The sequence below is a fragment of the Bombina bombina genome, chromosome 1 (assembly GCF_027579735.1).
Source record: "Bombina bombina isolate aBomBom1 chromosome 1, aBomBom1.pri, whole genome shotgun sequence".
In the NCBI taxonomy this organism is placed as follows: domain Eukaryota; kingdom Metazoa; phylum Chordata; class Amphibia; order Anura; family Bombinatoridae; genus Bombina; species Bombina bombina.
Window position 1 is genome coordinate 1,464,063,616 of NC_069499.1, and position 15,990 is coordinate 1,464,079,605.

The 15,990-nt window shown below is 41.6% G+C and overlaps 1 protein-coding gene across 1 annotated transcript in view; it reads left to right on the forward strand.

Moving 5' to 3' along the window:
• The window catches only part of RNF213 (ring finger protein 213), an 881,087-nt gene that overhangs the window by 837,849 nt on the left and 27,248 nt on the right, over positions 1-15,990 (forward strand). The window contains exon 58 of the mRNA XM_053706514.1: positions 7,218-7,398. Coding sequence (XP_053562489.1) covers positions 7,218-7,398 — 181 coding nt within the window. The remainder of the gene's footprint in view (positions 1-7,217; positions 7,399-15,990) is intronic.

Sequence of the window (15,990 nt, forward strand, 5' to 3'; positions counted from 1 at the left end):
GCTCGAATCGAGAGCTTCACTGATCCTGATAGCACCTGCGTGGCCACGCAGGACTTGGCATGCGGATCTAGTGGACATGTCCTCTCTGCCACCGTGGAAACTTCCATTGAGACAGGACCTACTTATTCAAGGTCCTTTCCAACATCCAAATCTAATTTCTCTGCAGCTGACTGAGTGGAGATTGAACGGTTGATTTTATCTAAGCAAGGATTCTCTGATTCAGTTATCAATACTTTGATACAGGCTAGAAAGCCTGTCACTAGAAAAATCTATCATAAGATATGGCGTAAATATGTTTATTGGTGTGAATCCAAGGGTTTCTCATGGAGTAAAGTTAGGATTCCTAGGATTCTGTCTTTTCTCCAAGAAGGATTGGAGAAAGGGTTATCAGCGAGTTCCTTAAAGGGACAAATTTCAGCTTTGTCAATTCTGTTTCACAAGCATTTGGCAAATGTACCCGATGTTCAGTCTTTTTGTCAGGCTCTATCTAGGATTAAGCCTGTATTTAGACCTATTACTCCTCCCTGGAGTTTGAATTTAGTTCTTCGAGTTCTTCAAGGGGTTCCGTTTGAACCTATGCATTCCATAGTTATTAAACTGTTATCTTGGAAAGTTTTGTTTTTGGTTGCTATTTCTTCTGCTCGAAGAGTTTCTGAGCTTTCAGCGTTACAGTGTGATTCGCCTTATCTCATATTTCATTCTGATAAGGTGGTTTTACGTACCAAACCTGGTTTTCTTCCTAAGGTTGTTTCGAATAAGAATATTAATCAAGAAATTGTTGTTCCTTCCTTGTGTCCTAATCCTTCTTCTAAGAAGGAGCGTATGTTACATAACTTGGACGTGGTCCGTGCCTTAAAGTTTTACTTACAGGCAACTAAGGATTTCCGTCAATCATCTTCATTATTCATTGTTTAATCCGGAAAGCGTAGGGGTCAGAAAGCTACGGCTACCTCTCTTTCTTTTTGGCTGAGAAGTATCATCCGCCTGGCATATGAGACTGCTGGACAGCAGCCTCCTGAAAGAATTACGGCTCATTCTACTAGGGCTGTGGGCCCCAGGGCCGCCACTAGAAATTTTGGGGCCCCTGACTTAACCATTGATCAGGGCCCCCCCCCCTCACCTCCTTTGACATGTGCAATTTTTTACCAAGTGACTAAAACGTATATGCACTTTATTCTTGTGTCTATTTAAACTTGGAAATGTTGTAAAGGTAGTAACATACACAGACACACTCATACACTGAAACACACAAACACACTCACACATAAGGATTTACATATAGACACTAGCAGACACGCAAAGAAACACACTCAGACACAGACACCAAAACAGACACTCAGCACTTGTTTACATTGACCTGACAAGTAATGAGGTAAACTACAATTTTGTAAAACAAAAAAAAGGAGATTTAGAAAACAAAATATGGAGTTCTGATTATCTTTTTGTAAAGGAAGATGCCAACTAAATGATGACAACAGCATGCAGTAGCTGAAAGGAAGGGCCCTGGACTGCCTAAACAATAATTTAAAGGTTAAATGGTGAATTAGTGACTTCCAGAAAGGTCTTGTTAGCTCAAAGTCTGTAGAAAGATGTGAATAATCAGTAGTAAGGTCAAAATGTCCTAAAAAGGAACAGATAATGGACACACACACACACAAACTTGCACATACACCCAAGGAAACACCAACATAGACAGCCTCAGAAAACACACAAAGACATACACACACACAGAGAGATACCCACAGAAAACACACAAAGGCATACACACACAGAGAGACAACCACATAAAACACAGACATACATACAAACACCCTCACTGAGAAATCCACAGAAAACACACAAAGACATACACACACCCTCACAGAGATACCCAAAGAAAACACACACCCTCACAGAGACATCCACAGAAAACACAGACATACACACCCACCCTCACAGAGGCATCCAGAGAAAATACACAAAGACAAACATACACACACCCTCACAGAGACACCCATAGAAAAATCTCAAAGACATATGCACACACCCTCACAGAGAGACCCACAGAAAAAAAATACATACACACTCATAGAGACACAAACCAAAACACAAAGACATAAACACAGACACTCACAGAAACACTCACAGGAGGAAAGATTTATGCACCTTGCATCCCCTAAATCAACAGTGTGTGACATGCATGATAAAAAAATTGCAGCAATTAAGAGATCACTTTTTAAAGAATCATATTTGTAAATGTGCAAACAAAAATAATTCTGTGAATTCAAAATTGTACATTAATGATCTGGGTAGATTGCTAGATGAAGAAAAGTACTTTTAAAAGGTTAACATATGTTTGTTTTTTCCCCATTTTCCCCAACCAAGAGCACCACTTCTAATATAGTGTACAAATGTTCCCATCTGTCAGCTGTACTTATGGATTTTAAAAATGCTGTACTCTATATGGTCTTGCTGGAACCATAAGCTGTGGTACTCATACCATTAGATCTGCTTAAATGCAGGATTTAGGCTTGTTGGTATGTATTTCATAATTAAGTCAGCCGTAGTGTAAACTGACCAGTTTTAAGTTAACCTGTCTCATTTCAAACACTGAGCAATCCTTAGTCTGAGAGGATAACATTTTATGCAGATGTAAAAATATAAATTATAAAATGCCTCCTTGCATCTGGAAAGTCCTTGCATAAAGGGGCAGTAAACTGGAATGTAATATATATATATATATATATATATATATATATATATATATATATATATATATATATATATATATACATATCTGCCAAAAGGGCACCTACCATTTGTGTATTGAGGAGGAAACATTTCTGCATGGTTTTAAATATAGAATTTTTACAGCATTGTCAAATAATCATAAATACACTGCTGCTAAAAGAAAATGTGTTTTTATGGACCCCTGGCCCTACCATACAACTACTACCACATTGAAGTTACAATCTGAAATTGCACAAAGAAATAAAAAACATTTGTTAAGTAAGTCCTACCTTCTCTGCAAATGAAAGTGATCTGCCGTCTGACTCAGGCACACACTGTACAAACAGTGCCAAGTCTGTCTCACACTGTGCATAGTGATTTAGTGCACACTCAGAAATCCTCTCAAATGCTAATACTTTACTCCTTGTAATAACATTTCCCATGCTCAATTAGCACTCTGCTGTAGTACCAACTGGTGGCTGCCAAAATTTAAAAAAAAAAAAAATTTTTTTTTTTTTTAGTTCTTACCTCATGGGGCCCCCCTGGCACATTGGGCCCCTGACAGCAGTCACCCCTGTCACCCCCTGATGGCGGCCCTGGCTGTGGCTTCCACATGGGCTTTTAAAAACGATGCATCTGTTGAACAGATTTGTAAGGCTACTACTTGGTCGTCCCTTCACACTTTTTCCAAATTTTACAAATTTGATACTTTTGCTTCTTCTGAGGCTATCTTTGGGAGAAAGGTTCTTCAAGCAGTGGTGCCTTCCGTTTAGGTTCCTGTCTTGTCCCTCCCTTTCATCCGTGTCCTATTGCTTTGGTATTGGTTTCCCACAAGTAAGGATGAAATCCGTGGACTCGTCATATCTTTGTAAAAGAAAACTAAATTTATGCTTACCTGATAAATTACTTTCTTTTACGATATGGCGAGTCCATGGCCCACCCTGTTCTTTTTAAGACAGTTTTTCTTTATATTTTTTGTAAACTTCAGTCACCTCTGCACCTTTTTAGCCTTTCCTTTTCTCTTCCTATAACCTTCGGCCGAATGACTGGAGGTGGAGGGGGAGGGAAGGACTATATATACAGCTCTGCTGTGGTGCTCTTTGCCACTTCCTGTTAGCAGGAGGTTAATATCCCACAAGTAAGGATGAAATCCGTGGACTCGTCATATCGTAAAAGAAAATAATTTATCAGGTAAGCATAAATTTAGTTTTTTCCATACACCACTGGTTAATCAGTGGTTCAGCAGAATATTCTACTTCTAATGGGGTTTCAGGAGGTTCTCTTTTAAAGCAGCCTTCCACTCCTTCAAATTCCTATCCTCCCCACACTGGAGCTGCAAATATTATCTGTGGTTCCTTAGCGCCTGCTATACTTGGCAGGCATTTATGGGGTAAGTCACTCATTGTGTGGCCTACTCCAGTACAGCTATTTATTCGTGCTTAGACGACCAGTCCCTACCGGATCTGCACCCAGGAGCCATCTGTCCCTGTCCCTGTCCCTACACTCCATTTGGACAGCTGTGGTGGAGGGGGAATCAATAGGATTACCGGAGGTTGGCAGGAACCAGAGAGACATTTTTCATACACAACTGCATTAACTATTTGTTTTTTATCTTTTATAAGTTGCCATGAGTGTGTGCTTACTGCTTATTAAATTATTTTGCACCTGAGTCGGGTTGCACCTGGGTTTTTCTGTTTCCGTGCTGTAACTCTGCACTTCTCCCTTCCGTGTCCACCTCCGGAAGCCTTGGGTTGATCTGCAAGAATTATATTGTGATATCTGGAATTTAACACTATGGCCAAGATTTGCGCTCCACTCAGTATTACCAGTGCACGTAAATGTGCGCTAGTATTGCAAGTCAGGCACAATGCGGACGCGACCTCGTGTTCGCATAGCCTGGATGAGAGCGCTTCTATAGGCTCCAATGGGAGAATGGCTTTCATGCCGTGAGACAGCAAAATAAAAAAATATATGAATATATACATATATATTTATATGTTAATATGTTTATATAATATATACAATATCTCACAAAAGTGAGTACACCCCTCACATTTTTGTAAATATTTTATTATATCTTTTCATGTGACAACACTGAAGAAATTACACTTTGCTACAATGTAAAGTAGTGAGTGTACAGCCTGTATAACAGTGTAAATTTGCTGTCCCCTAAAAATAACTCAACACACAGACATTAATGTCTAAACTGTTGGCAACAAAAGTGAGTACACCCCTAAGTGGAAATGTCCAAATTAGGCCCAAAGTGTCAATATTTTGTGTGGCCACCATTATTTTCCAGCACTGTCTTAACCCACTTGGGCATGGAGTTCACCAGAGCTTCAAAGGTTGCCACTGGAGTCCTCTTCCACTCTTCCATGACGACATCACAGATGGTGGATGTTAGAGACCTTGCGCTTCCCCTCCTTCCATTTGAAGATGCCCCACAGATGCTCAATAGGGTTTAGGTCTGGAGACATGCTTGGCCAGTTCATCACCTTTACCCTCAGCTTCTTTAGCAAGGCAGTGGTAGTCTTGAAGATGTGTTTGGGGTCGTTATCATGTTGGAATACTACCTTGCGGCCCAGTCTCCTAAGGGGGGTGGGGGTCATGCTCTGCTTCAGTATGTCACAGTACATGTTGACAATCATGGTTCCCTCAATGATCTGTAGCTCCCCAGTGCTGGCAGCACTCATGCAGGCCGAGACCATGACACTCCTACCACCATGCTTGACTGTAGGCAAGATACTCTTGTCTTTGTACTCCTCACCTGGTTGCCGCCACACACGCTTGACAACATCTGAAGCAAATAAGTTTATCTTGGTCTCATCGGACCACAGGACATGGTTCCAGTAATCCATGTCCTTAGTCTGCTTGTCTTCAGCAAACTGTTGTGCATCATCTTTAGAAGAGGCTTCCTTCTGGGATTACAGCCATGCAGACCAATCTGATGGCGGCGTATGGTCTGAGCACTGACAGGCTGACCCCCCACCCCTTCAACCCCTGCAGCAATGCTGGCAGCACTCATACGTCTATTTCCTAAAGACAACCTCTGGATATGACGCTGAGCACGTGCACTCAACCTCTTTGGTCGACCATGGCGAGGCCTGTTCTGAGTGGAACCTGTCCTGTGAAACCGCTGTATGGTCTTGCCCACCGTGCTTCAGCTCAGTTTCAGGGTCTTAGCAATCTTCTTATAGCCTAGGTCATCTTTAAGTAGAGCAACAATTCTTCTTTTCAGATCCTCAGAGAGTAATAAAATATTTACAAAAATGTGAGGGGTGTACTCACTTTTGTGAGATACTGTGTATATGTATATATATATATATATATATATATATATATATATATATATATATATATATATATATATATATATATATATATATATATGTGTGTATAAAGACTCAGTCCCCATTCACCTCTATGTAAAGGCACTTTCATCACCTCACTTTAACCCCTTATAACTGCTTAATGCAGTTTTTATTTACAAAAATAAAACTGTTAATTTTTTTAATTTACTTTAAAGAACTGTCCACTTTATTTTGCATATTTTGAAAGTACTTAATTATAAGCATATCAATGTGCTTATTTATGTCCCAAACACAATACATCTTTTGTAAGACCCCTTTTTATGAGGCTCCTTTACCTGCTCAATGCTGCTTCTGTCTCACAATTTGTTATACTTCCATTTGACAGGCAGCTGTTGCAGCCAATAGGAGCTGCACTATACGCCCTATGTAAGCTACTGCCAGCACCCTCCCGTGCTGGTAACTTGAAGCCGACTCAGCCGTTTTAGACAGTGAATCGCTATGGTAAAGCAGATTAACTGTTTAAACTGAGCAAATAGCGTATCAAACTGCGCTTGCGCAGTTCTACTTCACGGCTGAGTTGGCTTCAAGTTACCAGCACGGGAGCGTGCTGGCAGTAGCTTACATAGGGCGTATAGTGCAGCTCCTATTGGCTGCAACAGCTGCATGTAAATAGAAGTATAGCAAATTGTGAGACAAAGGCAAGATTGAAGCAGGTAACAGAGCCTCATAAAAAGGGGGTTTTACAAGAGATTTATTGTTTTTAGGACATAAATAAGCACATCAATATGCTTATAATTAAAAGTACTTTCGAAATAAGCAAAATTACTTAGGTGAATTTACGATCACTTTAACCAGAGGTATGACCTCTGGTTAATTGAGCTTAGCGCAAAGGGAAACCGTGAGCTCACAGGAGCATTAACCAGCCACTTGTAATTGCTGGTTATTTAATGTGCGCCCGTAAACGGGCAGATTTGCAACTTTACAGGCATACGTTAAAATAGCGCTCCACTCGAAATCTAGCCCCATATGTGTATGTAATGTATTGTACCAATGAGATCATGTATTGAATATCGTGAAACTCAACAAATAAATTATGATAAAATAACCTGTGATTGAATGCCCCTTTAAAGCCTTACATTAAATTTGTGTTTTGAAAGTTTTGTGTTAAAATAATGCTTGTTTTGTTTGATGTTTCAGGGGAAATAAAACTGCCAGAAGGTACGTGTGATAAAAACATAACAATGGAAAGTGATTTCAACATGCTGCTACCTCGACGCCAAGGATTAGGACTGTGTGCCACCGCCCTTGTCAACTACCTGATAAAGCTTCACAATGACTTTGTATACCTTTTGGAAAAATATACAGATGATGAGCAAAAGTATGTTGACTTCCAATTCTTCATTATACTTAACTGCTGAATAACATAATCAGAATATTCACTTATTTCATATATTTTGTTTCCTTGGTAATTTATGATACCCAAGAAGATTTCAGACTGTGTAAAAATAAACTCCATAATATGCTCATTTGCTACAGACAACAAGACAACAAAATTCAATGCCCCCGTAGGATGCATGTGATCGCTGTAAAATCAGAATCAAAAGTGCTGTTTAACATAAATCTTATAAAAATAAGTCTTTAAATGGTCCATACCCCTTCTTTTAAAGAGAAGACACTTGCAAAGGAGGGTTTACTTTCCCAGGTGACTATAAGATGATCACAATGGCAATATTGATAACCCACTTACCCATCAAAGGGAAAAAAAAGTCTTGAGAGTACCTTTAAGTACTAATATCTAGTAGCTTTGAACACTTGTGGCCTAATAAAGCCATCGCATGTTGGATTAAACTCCAGTCCACTATGAGGAGGCAAGAACACCCAATATAGCAGAGCTTTTAATCCCTGTATTCCTCAGTCAATTTATTTGCTTCTTTTTAAAAATTGAGGTAATAGTGAACAAACTCATAGGCCAGCACTCATATACTGTATATGCTCCATATGCAAGAATTCAAAAGATGGGTGCTAGCCACTCAGAGCCCATGCTCTGTAGCAATTCAATCGAAAAAGAAAGGGCTGCACTCTCCATGTAAGGTGAAAATTTATTTATTAGCCAAAAAACAGCGAAACATTTTTTGGAGGTACTGTCTCTTTAAATTTAACACTGCATGCTTTAGCGTTCATAGAGAGCTTGGCTAAATGTGTGTAATCAATTAATAACTACAACTGTCGTTTTTTTTGTATTTAAAGTGCATTTTTTTTCTTTTTAAAGAGACGGTACCCAATATTTCTGAAGCCCTTCTAAGGACATCAGTTTTACATAGTGCCATTATTTCTGTGTTCCCCTGAGGGGGGTGCCTTTAAATTGTAACTTTGTTTGCTTTGTAAAGATGCTTTGGTGTGTCTCCCTGCACAGTTTTGCAACTTATGCTCTAGGTCTCATTCTAGACTGGGTCATGCAATCCCCCTATAGCATAGTGGTCAGGATTCACAACCCATCTGGATTCTCCCCAGGTCTCCTAAATTGAAAGAATAGATTCACTATGCAATTAATGAACTGGTGGACGTCATGCCTCCACCAGTTAAATGCCGGAACTTGCAAGGGAACTCTTCACAGATCTTAGGCTTATCAGTAGTAACCTGTCCAAGTATCCTGCAGAAAAGAGGGGTACAGTGGAATCAGAAATCTCCTCTTCTGAGAAAGAGGCTTCAGACACCTAGGACCCCACTGCTGATAATGTAACAGAGGAAGTGTCCTCTACTTTCAGGTTGAAGCATATACACACTCTCTTGCGAGAAAGTTTTTCTAGCCTTGGAGGTAGACGATCCTCCTACTGCGGAAACAATTATTTAAGGCAGCTCCTAAACAACTATCTACCTTCCCAGTAACTAATTCTGACTTAATCACTAAGGAATGGAACAAACCAGGTGTTCCTTTTGCTACCTCTGTCAAGTTCAAGAACACGTTTCCTTTTCTCTCTGCAAATTTGGAGGCGTTGGAAACTATTTCAAAAGTATATGGAGCAGTTTCCTCTTTCCTTCTTAATACAAGGAGAGTCCACGGCTTCATTCCTTACTGTTGAGAAATACTGAACCTGGCCACCAGGAGGAGGCAAAGACACCCCAGCCAAAGGCTTAAATACCTCTCCCACTTCCCCCATTCCCAAGTCATTCTTTGCCTTTCGTCACAAGAGGATGGCAGAGAAGCTCTCAGCTAGAGTTGTGGGGTTCCGTCCCTAAGGTGGATGGTGTTATCTCCATGTTAGCTAAGCGTACTACTATACCTCTTGAGGAAAGCTCGTCTTTCAGAGAGCCGATGGATAAGAAAATGGAAACTTTTCTCAGGAAAATGTTTCAGCATACAGGATATTTATTTCAACTGGCAGTGGCTGTTGCCTCGGTTGCTGGAGCTGTGGCCTACTGGTGCGACTCCTTAGCGAAATTGATCGAGGTGGAGGGTCCCCTCGACGTTATCCAGGAAAGAATTAAGGCTTTGAGAATTGCTAATTCTTTTATATGTGATGCAAACATGCAGATTATTTGCCTGAATGCTAAAATCTCTGGTTTCTCCGTGCAGACGTGTCGGACGCTCTGGCTGAAGTCCAGGTCTGCGGACATGACTTCTAAGTCTAGGTTACGTTCCCTCCCCTTTAAGGGAAACATTTTATTTGTTCCAGGCCTGGATTCCATTATTTCCACGGTTACAGGGGTCAAGGGTGCTTTCCTACCGCAGGATAAAAAGAACAAATCTAAGGGACAAGGATCTAATTTTTGTTCCTTTCGTTCTGAAAAGTCCCAAGTCGGCATGAAGGGGTAGCCCCCGATCCAAAGCTGGATCGTGTAGGGGGCAGACTGTCGCTGTTTTCAAACACTTGGTCCAGGGACGTGCAGGATCCGTGGGTCCTGGAGGTCATAGCTCAGGGATACATGATAGGTTTCAAATCTCATCCACCCAAGGGCAGATTTCTCCTCTCAAGCCTGTCTTTGAAACCAGAAAAGAGAGAAGCCTTTCTGGGATGCAATGCGGGATCTGTCCTCCTTAGGGGTCATTGTCCCGGTTCCTATTGCAGAAAGAGGTTTGGGATACTACTCAAACCTGTTTGTTTTCCCAAAGAAGGAGGGAACTTTCTGCTCAATTCTGGACCTAAAATGCTTCAACAAGTTTCAAAATTTCCCCTCTTTCAAGATGGTGTCAATAAGGTCCATTCTTCCTCTAGTTCAGGAAGGACAGTTCATGACCACTATAGATCTAAAGGATGCCTACCTTCACGTTTCAATCCACAGGGACCACTTCCAGTTCCTAAGGTTTGCGTTCCTGGATCAGCACTTCCAGTTCATTGCACTTCCGTTTGGTCTAGCTACGGCCCCAAGAATCTTCACAAAGGTTCTGGGAGCTCTCCTGGCTGTCGCCAGAACCCCAAGGTATAGCAGTAGCTCCCTACTTGGACGACATTCTGGTTCAAGCGCCATCCTTTTTGTCTAGCAGAGGACCATTCGGTTTCTCTTCTCTCTCTTCTTCGATCACATGGATTGAAGATAAACTTAGAGAAGAGTTCTCTCATCCCAAGCACCAGGGTTTCCAATCAGACAATATAACCTTGGTGGCTTACATCAACCATCAGGGGGGAACGAGAAGCTCCCTAGCGATGAGGGAAGTATCTCGGATTCTGGAATGGGTGGGGGCCCAAAGCTGTTCGCTGTCAGCGATCCACATTCCGGGTGTGGACAACTGGGAAGCGGATTTTCTCAGCAGACAATCCTTTCATCCGGGAATGGTCTCTCCATCCCGAAGTGTTTGCGGAGATATGCTTCAGGTGGGGGACGCCGGAGATAGATCTCATGGCATCTACCAAACTACCCAGATATGGGTCGAGGTCCAGGGATCCTCAGGCGGAGCTAAAAGATGCATTAGCGGTGCCTTGGAGGTTTAATCTAACCTACCTTTTTCCACCATTACCACTCCTTCCTCGAGTAGTGGCCGGCATCAAGCAGGAGCAAGCGTCAGTGATACTGATTGCTCCATCGTGGCCGCGAAGGATGTGATTCGCAGACCTAGTGAGGATGTAATCTTCTCCTCCATGGAGGTTACCTTGTCGCAGGGATCTGCTGGAACAAGGTCCTTTTGTTCATCAAAATCTAGATTATCTGAGGCTGACTGCGTGGAGATTGAACGCTTAGTCCAAGAGAGGGTTTTCTGAGAGAGTTATTGATACTCTCATTCAAGCTCGTAAGCCGGTTACTCGTCGCATCTATCATAAGGTGTGGAGAACCTACTTATTCTGGTGTAAAGAACGTGGATTTCCTTGGCATAAGCTTAAGGTTGCCATGATTCTGATGTTTCTCCAGAATGGTCTGGAGAAGGGTCTTTCGGCCAGTTCCCCGAGGGGACAGATTTTGGCCATGTCTGCTTTATTGCACAAGAGGCTCTCTGAGCTTCCGGATGTTCAAATCCTTTGTTAAGGCTCTGATTAGGATCAGACCTGTATTCAGATCTTCGGCACCCCCTTGGAGTCTGAATCTGGTTCTTAAGATTTGTTGTAGTCCTGCAAAGTTCTCTTTCTACTGGCTATTGCTTTGGCATGCAGAATATCTGTAATTGCTGCCTTGCAATGTGAGCCTCTTTATCTGGTGTTCCATTCGGATAAGGCTGTCCTACGTACTAAGTTAGGGTTTCTCAAGGACGTGGTTCGTGCCTTGAAGTTTTATCTTCAAGCTACTACGGATTTTATACAAGCTTCTTCCTTATCTTATTTGTATTCTTATTTTTAAGGGGTTTTTTTTGTTGTGTGATATTTTTATGTCTCTCATGTGTTATTATACTAAGAGTTTTGTTGGATCATGTTTAAATCTTTCTCTCTCTTTCTACAAATGGTGCTGACTGCAATTATTGATACATATCAGTACACTAAATAGCTATGAAGGAGTTAATTGTAGAAGAGAGGGCGAGTACACATTTCTGCATTCCTATTGGTTATACACAGCCAATAAATGTTTGTACCTTTTCTGAGTTTATCACCTCTGATGAAGCGCAGGTACGCCTGCTATGTGGCTTTGATCGTGGACGAATGAACCCTACCTGATTTACAGCATTGTCATTGTGGGCTGCAGTTCTTTCTTTCTTGTCATTTGTCTTCCATATTTGTGGCTTATTCTGGGAAGTGTAAGGGCCAGAGGTCTCTTCGACTATTTTATCCTTTTGGTTGAGGAGTCTTAGCCGCTTAGCCTGTGAGACAGCGGGACATAGACCTCCTCAGAGGATTATGGCTCATTCTACTAGAGCAGTGGCTTCCTCTTGGGCCTTTAAGAATGCGGCCTCTATGGATCAGATTTGTAAGGCAGCCACCTGGTCCTGTTACACACTTTTTCTATATTTTACAAGTTTGATGTTTTTGCGTCAGCTGAAGCAGCCTTCGGGAGAAAGGTTTTGCAGGCTGTGGTGCCCTCAGATTAGGGTCTGCCTCTTTTTGTCCCTCCCATTTTCATTCAGTGTCCTCTAGAGTTGGGTATATTTTTCCCAACAGTATGGAATGAAGCTGTGGACTCTCCTTGTATTAAAAAGGAAAACTTAAATTATGCTTACCAGATAATTTAATTTCCTTATGTACAAGGAGAGTCCATGGCCCCTGCCTGTGTTCTCCGATGGGAGGTCCCCTAAATTATATTTTTCTTCTGGCATCTTTTATACCCTGATATTTATTTTACTGTCCCTTGTTCACTCGGAAGAATGAGTGGGGGATGAGGGAAGTGGGAGGGGTTTTTAAGCCTTTGGTTGGGGTGTCTTTGCCTCCTCCTGGTGGCCAGATTCAGTATTTCCCAACAGTAAGGATTGAAGCCATGGACTCTCCTTGTACAGAAGGAAATTAAATTATCTGGTAAGCATAATTTATGTTTTTGCCAGTCTGCCTATTCCTTTAAAGGAGATCATCTCATTCAAGGATCCCATGGACGGAAAGCTTGAAAGCCTTCACATGCAATTCTTTCAGCTGGCAGGCTACATGTTTCATTCAGCTATCAGTTTAGCTACTGTAGTCTGGTGTGACAACATTTCTGAGCTTTTTGACAAAGCTTTTCTAGGGAAAATTCAGGATCGATTGAAGTTGGTCACGATTGCAAACAGTAAAACTGTTTGCAATTGTGACCAACTTCAATCGATTCAACTGAATGATAGAAATTACTTTTTAATTTGAAGAGTGCTGCAACAAATGTTTTGGCTAGAAGAGGTTTATGGCTCAAGTCATTGTCTGCTAACATGGTACCTAAAAGTGCTTGTGGAAGCCTGGTTCATAATGCTTAAAGTCTAAACAGTCCAAGAAACCTGCCCCCTCCTCTATATATGCATGAAGGTGTGGAACCTAGGCCAGACTAAATTCTGGTGAGGGGCAGACTGAACTTTTTTCAGGAGGCCTGGGAGAAGTCATTATCTCCTAAGGGTACTGCATAGGCTTTCAATCTCCTATAGAAAAAAGGGACTTCTTTAGACCGATTTTGGATCTCAAAAATTTTCTGGAAACAATTCACACTATACTTCCTTTAGTGCTGGAGGGTCAGTTTATGTCTACCATAAATGCTTATTTGCATATCCGTATGCTCAAGGAACATGTCAAGTTTCTCAGATTTGCCTTCTTAAACAGGCACACTCAGTTTGTAGTGCATTCCTGGCAGCAACACCCAGAATCTTCACAAATGTTCTTAGAACATGGTTATCAGTAGTGAGAGCTCAGGGGATTGTAGTATCTTCTTGCTACTCCAAATAGAAAAAGAACATACAAGCAAAGTTCTTCAGTTCCTTTATTTTCACTGTTGGAGAAAAGCTCTTTAATTACTCAGACCAAGGTTTCTTTCCTGGGTTTCCTAATTCAGTGTGAATGAAACTGTATTTCACAGAGCAACACAGAATCATGTTGCATAAGTCGTGTGTTCTTCTCCAACTCCTTTATCTTACTTCAGTCCTTCAATGCATGGATGTGGTAGCTCTCATGATAGTGGCTTTTTAGACTTCAAAACAAGGCAGTCCTCAGGCCAAGATGGGTGGTGATCACCACAGATGCCAGTCTGTCATGTTGGGGTGCAGTCTGAAGGTCACAGTGAGCCCATACTGGGCTCTCTGTGACCTCCAGACTGCACCCCAACATGACAGACTGGCGGTTTTGCACTGTGCATATTTAATCCGATTTATTCCTTTGTCTGGTCTCCTCAGCAGGCAAGGTTACCTATCAGCATCTTGGAACTCTACATTATCTTCAGAGTTCTCCAGGGCTGGCCCATCTTAAAGTGATGGTAAATTCTAAAAAAAAAAGTCTTGAGAGTACCTTTAAGTACTAATATCTAGTAGCTTTGAACACTTGTGGCCTAATAAAGCCATCGCATGTTGGATTAAACTCCAGTCCACTATGAGGAGGCAAGAACACCCAATATAGCAGAGCTTTTAATCCCTGTATTCCTCAGTCAATTTATTTGCTTCTTTTTAAAAATTGAGGTAATAGTGAACAAACTCATAGGCCAGCACTCATATACTGTATATGCTCCATATGCAAGAATTCAAAAGATGGGTGCTAGCCACTCAGAGCCCATGCTCTGTAGCAATTCAATCGAAAAAGAAAGGGCTGCACTCTCCATGTAAGGTGAAAATTTATTTATTAGCCAAAAAACAGCGAAACATTTTTTGGAGGTACTGTCTCTTTAAATTTAACACTGCATGCTTTAGCATTCATAGAGAGCTTGGCTAAATGTGTGTAACCAATTAATAACTACAACTGTCGTTTTTTTTTGTATTTAAAGTGCATTTTTTTCTTTTTAAAGAGACGGTACCCAATATTTCTGAAGCCCTTCTAAGGACATCAGTTTTACATAGTGCCATTATTTCTGTGTTCCCCTGAGGGGGGTGCCTTTAAATTGTAACTTTGTTTGCTTTGTAAAGATGCTTTGGTGTGTCTCCCTGCACAGTTTTGCAACTTATGCTCTAGGTCTCATTCTAGACTGGGTCATGCAATCCCCCTATAGCATAGTGGTCAGGATTCACAACCCATCTGGATTCTCCCCAGGTCTCCTAAATTGAAAGAATAGATTCACTATGCAATTAATGAACTGGTGGACGTCATGCCTCCACCAGTTAAATGCCGGAACTTGCAAGGGAACTCTTCACAGATCTTAGGCTTATCAGTAGTAACCTGTCCAAGTATCCTGCAGAAAAGATGGGTACAGTAGAATCAGAAATCTCCTCTTCTGAGAAAGAGGCTTCAGACACCTAGGACCCCACTGATGATAATGTAACAGAGGAAGTGTCCTCTACTTTCAGGTTGAAGCATATACACACTCTCTTGCGAGAAAGTTTTTCTAGCCTTGGAGGTAGACGATCCTCCTACTGCGGAAACAATTATTTAAGGCAGCTCCTAAACAACTATCTACCTTCCTAGTAACTAATTCTGACTTAATCACTAAGGAATGGAACAAACCAGGTGTTCCTTTTGCTACCTCTGTCAAGTTCAAGAACACGTTTCCTTTTCTCTCTGCAAATTTGGAGGCGTTGGAAACTATTTCAAAAGTATATGGAGCAGTTTCCTCTTTCCTTCTTAATACAAGGAGAGTCCACGGCTTCATTCCTTACTGTTGGGAAATACTGAACCTGGCCACCAGGAGGAGGCAAAGACACCCCAGCCAAAGGCTTAAATACCTCTCCCACTTCCCCCATTCCCAAGTCATTCTTTGCCTTTCGTCACAAGAGGATGGCAGAGAAGCTCTCAGCTAGAGTTGTGGGGTTCCGTCCCTAAGGTGGATGGTGTTATCTCCACGTTAGCTAAGCGTACTACTATACCTCTTGAGGAAAGCTCGTCTTTCAGAGAGCCGATGGATAAGAAAATGGAAACTTTTCTCAGGAAAATGTTTCAGCACACAGGATATTTATTTCAACTGGCAGTGGCTGTTGCCTCGGTTGCTGGAGCTGTGGCCTACTGGTGCGACTCCTTAGCGAAATTGA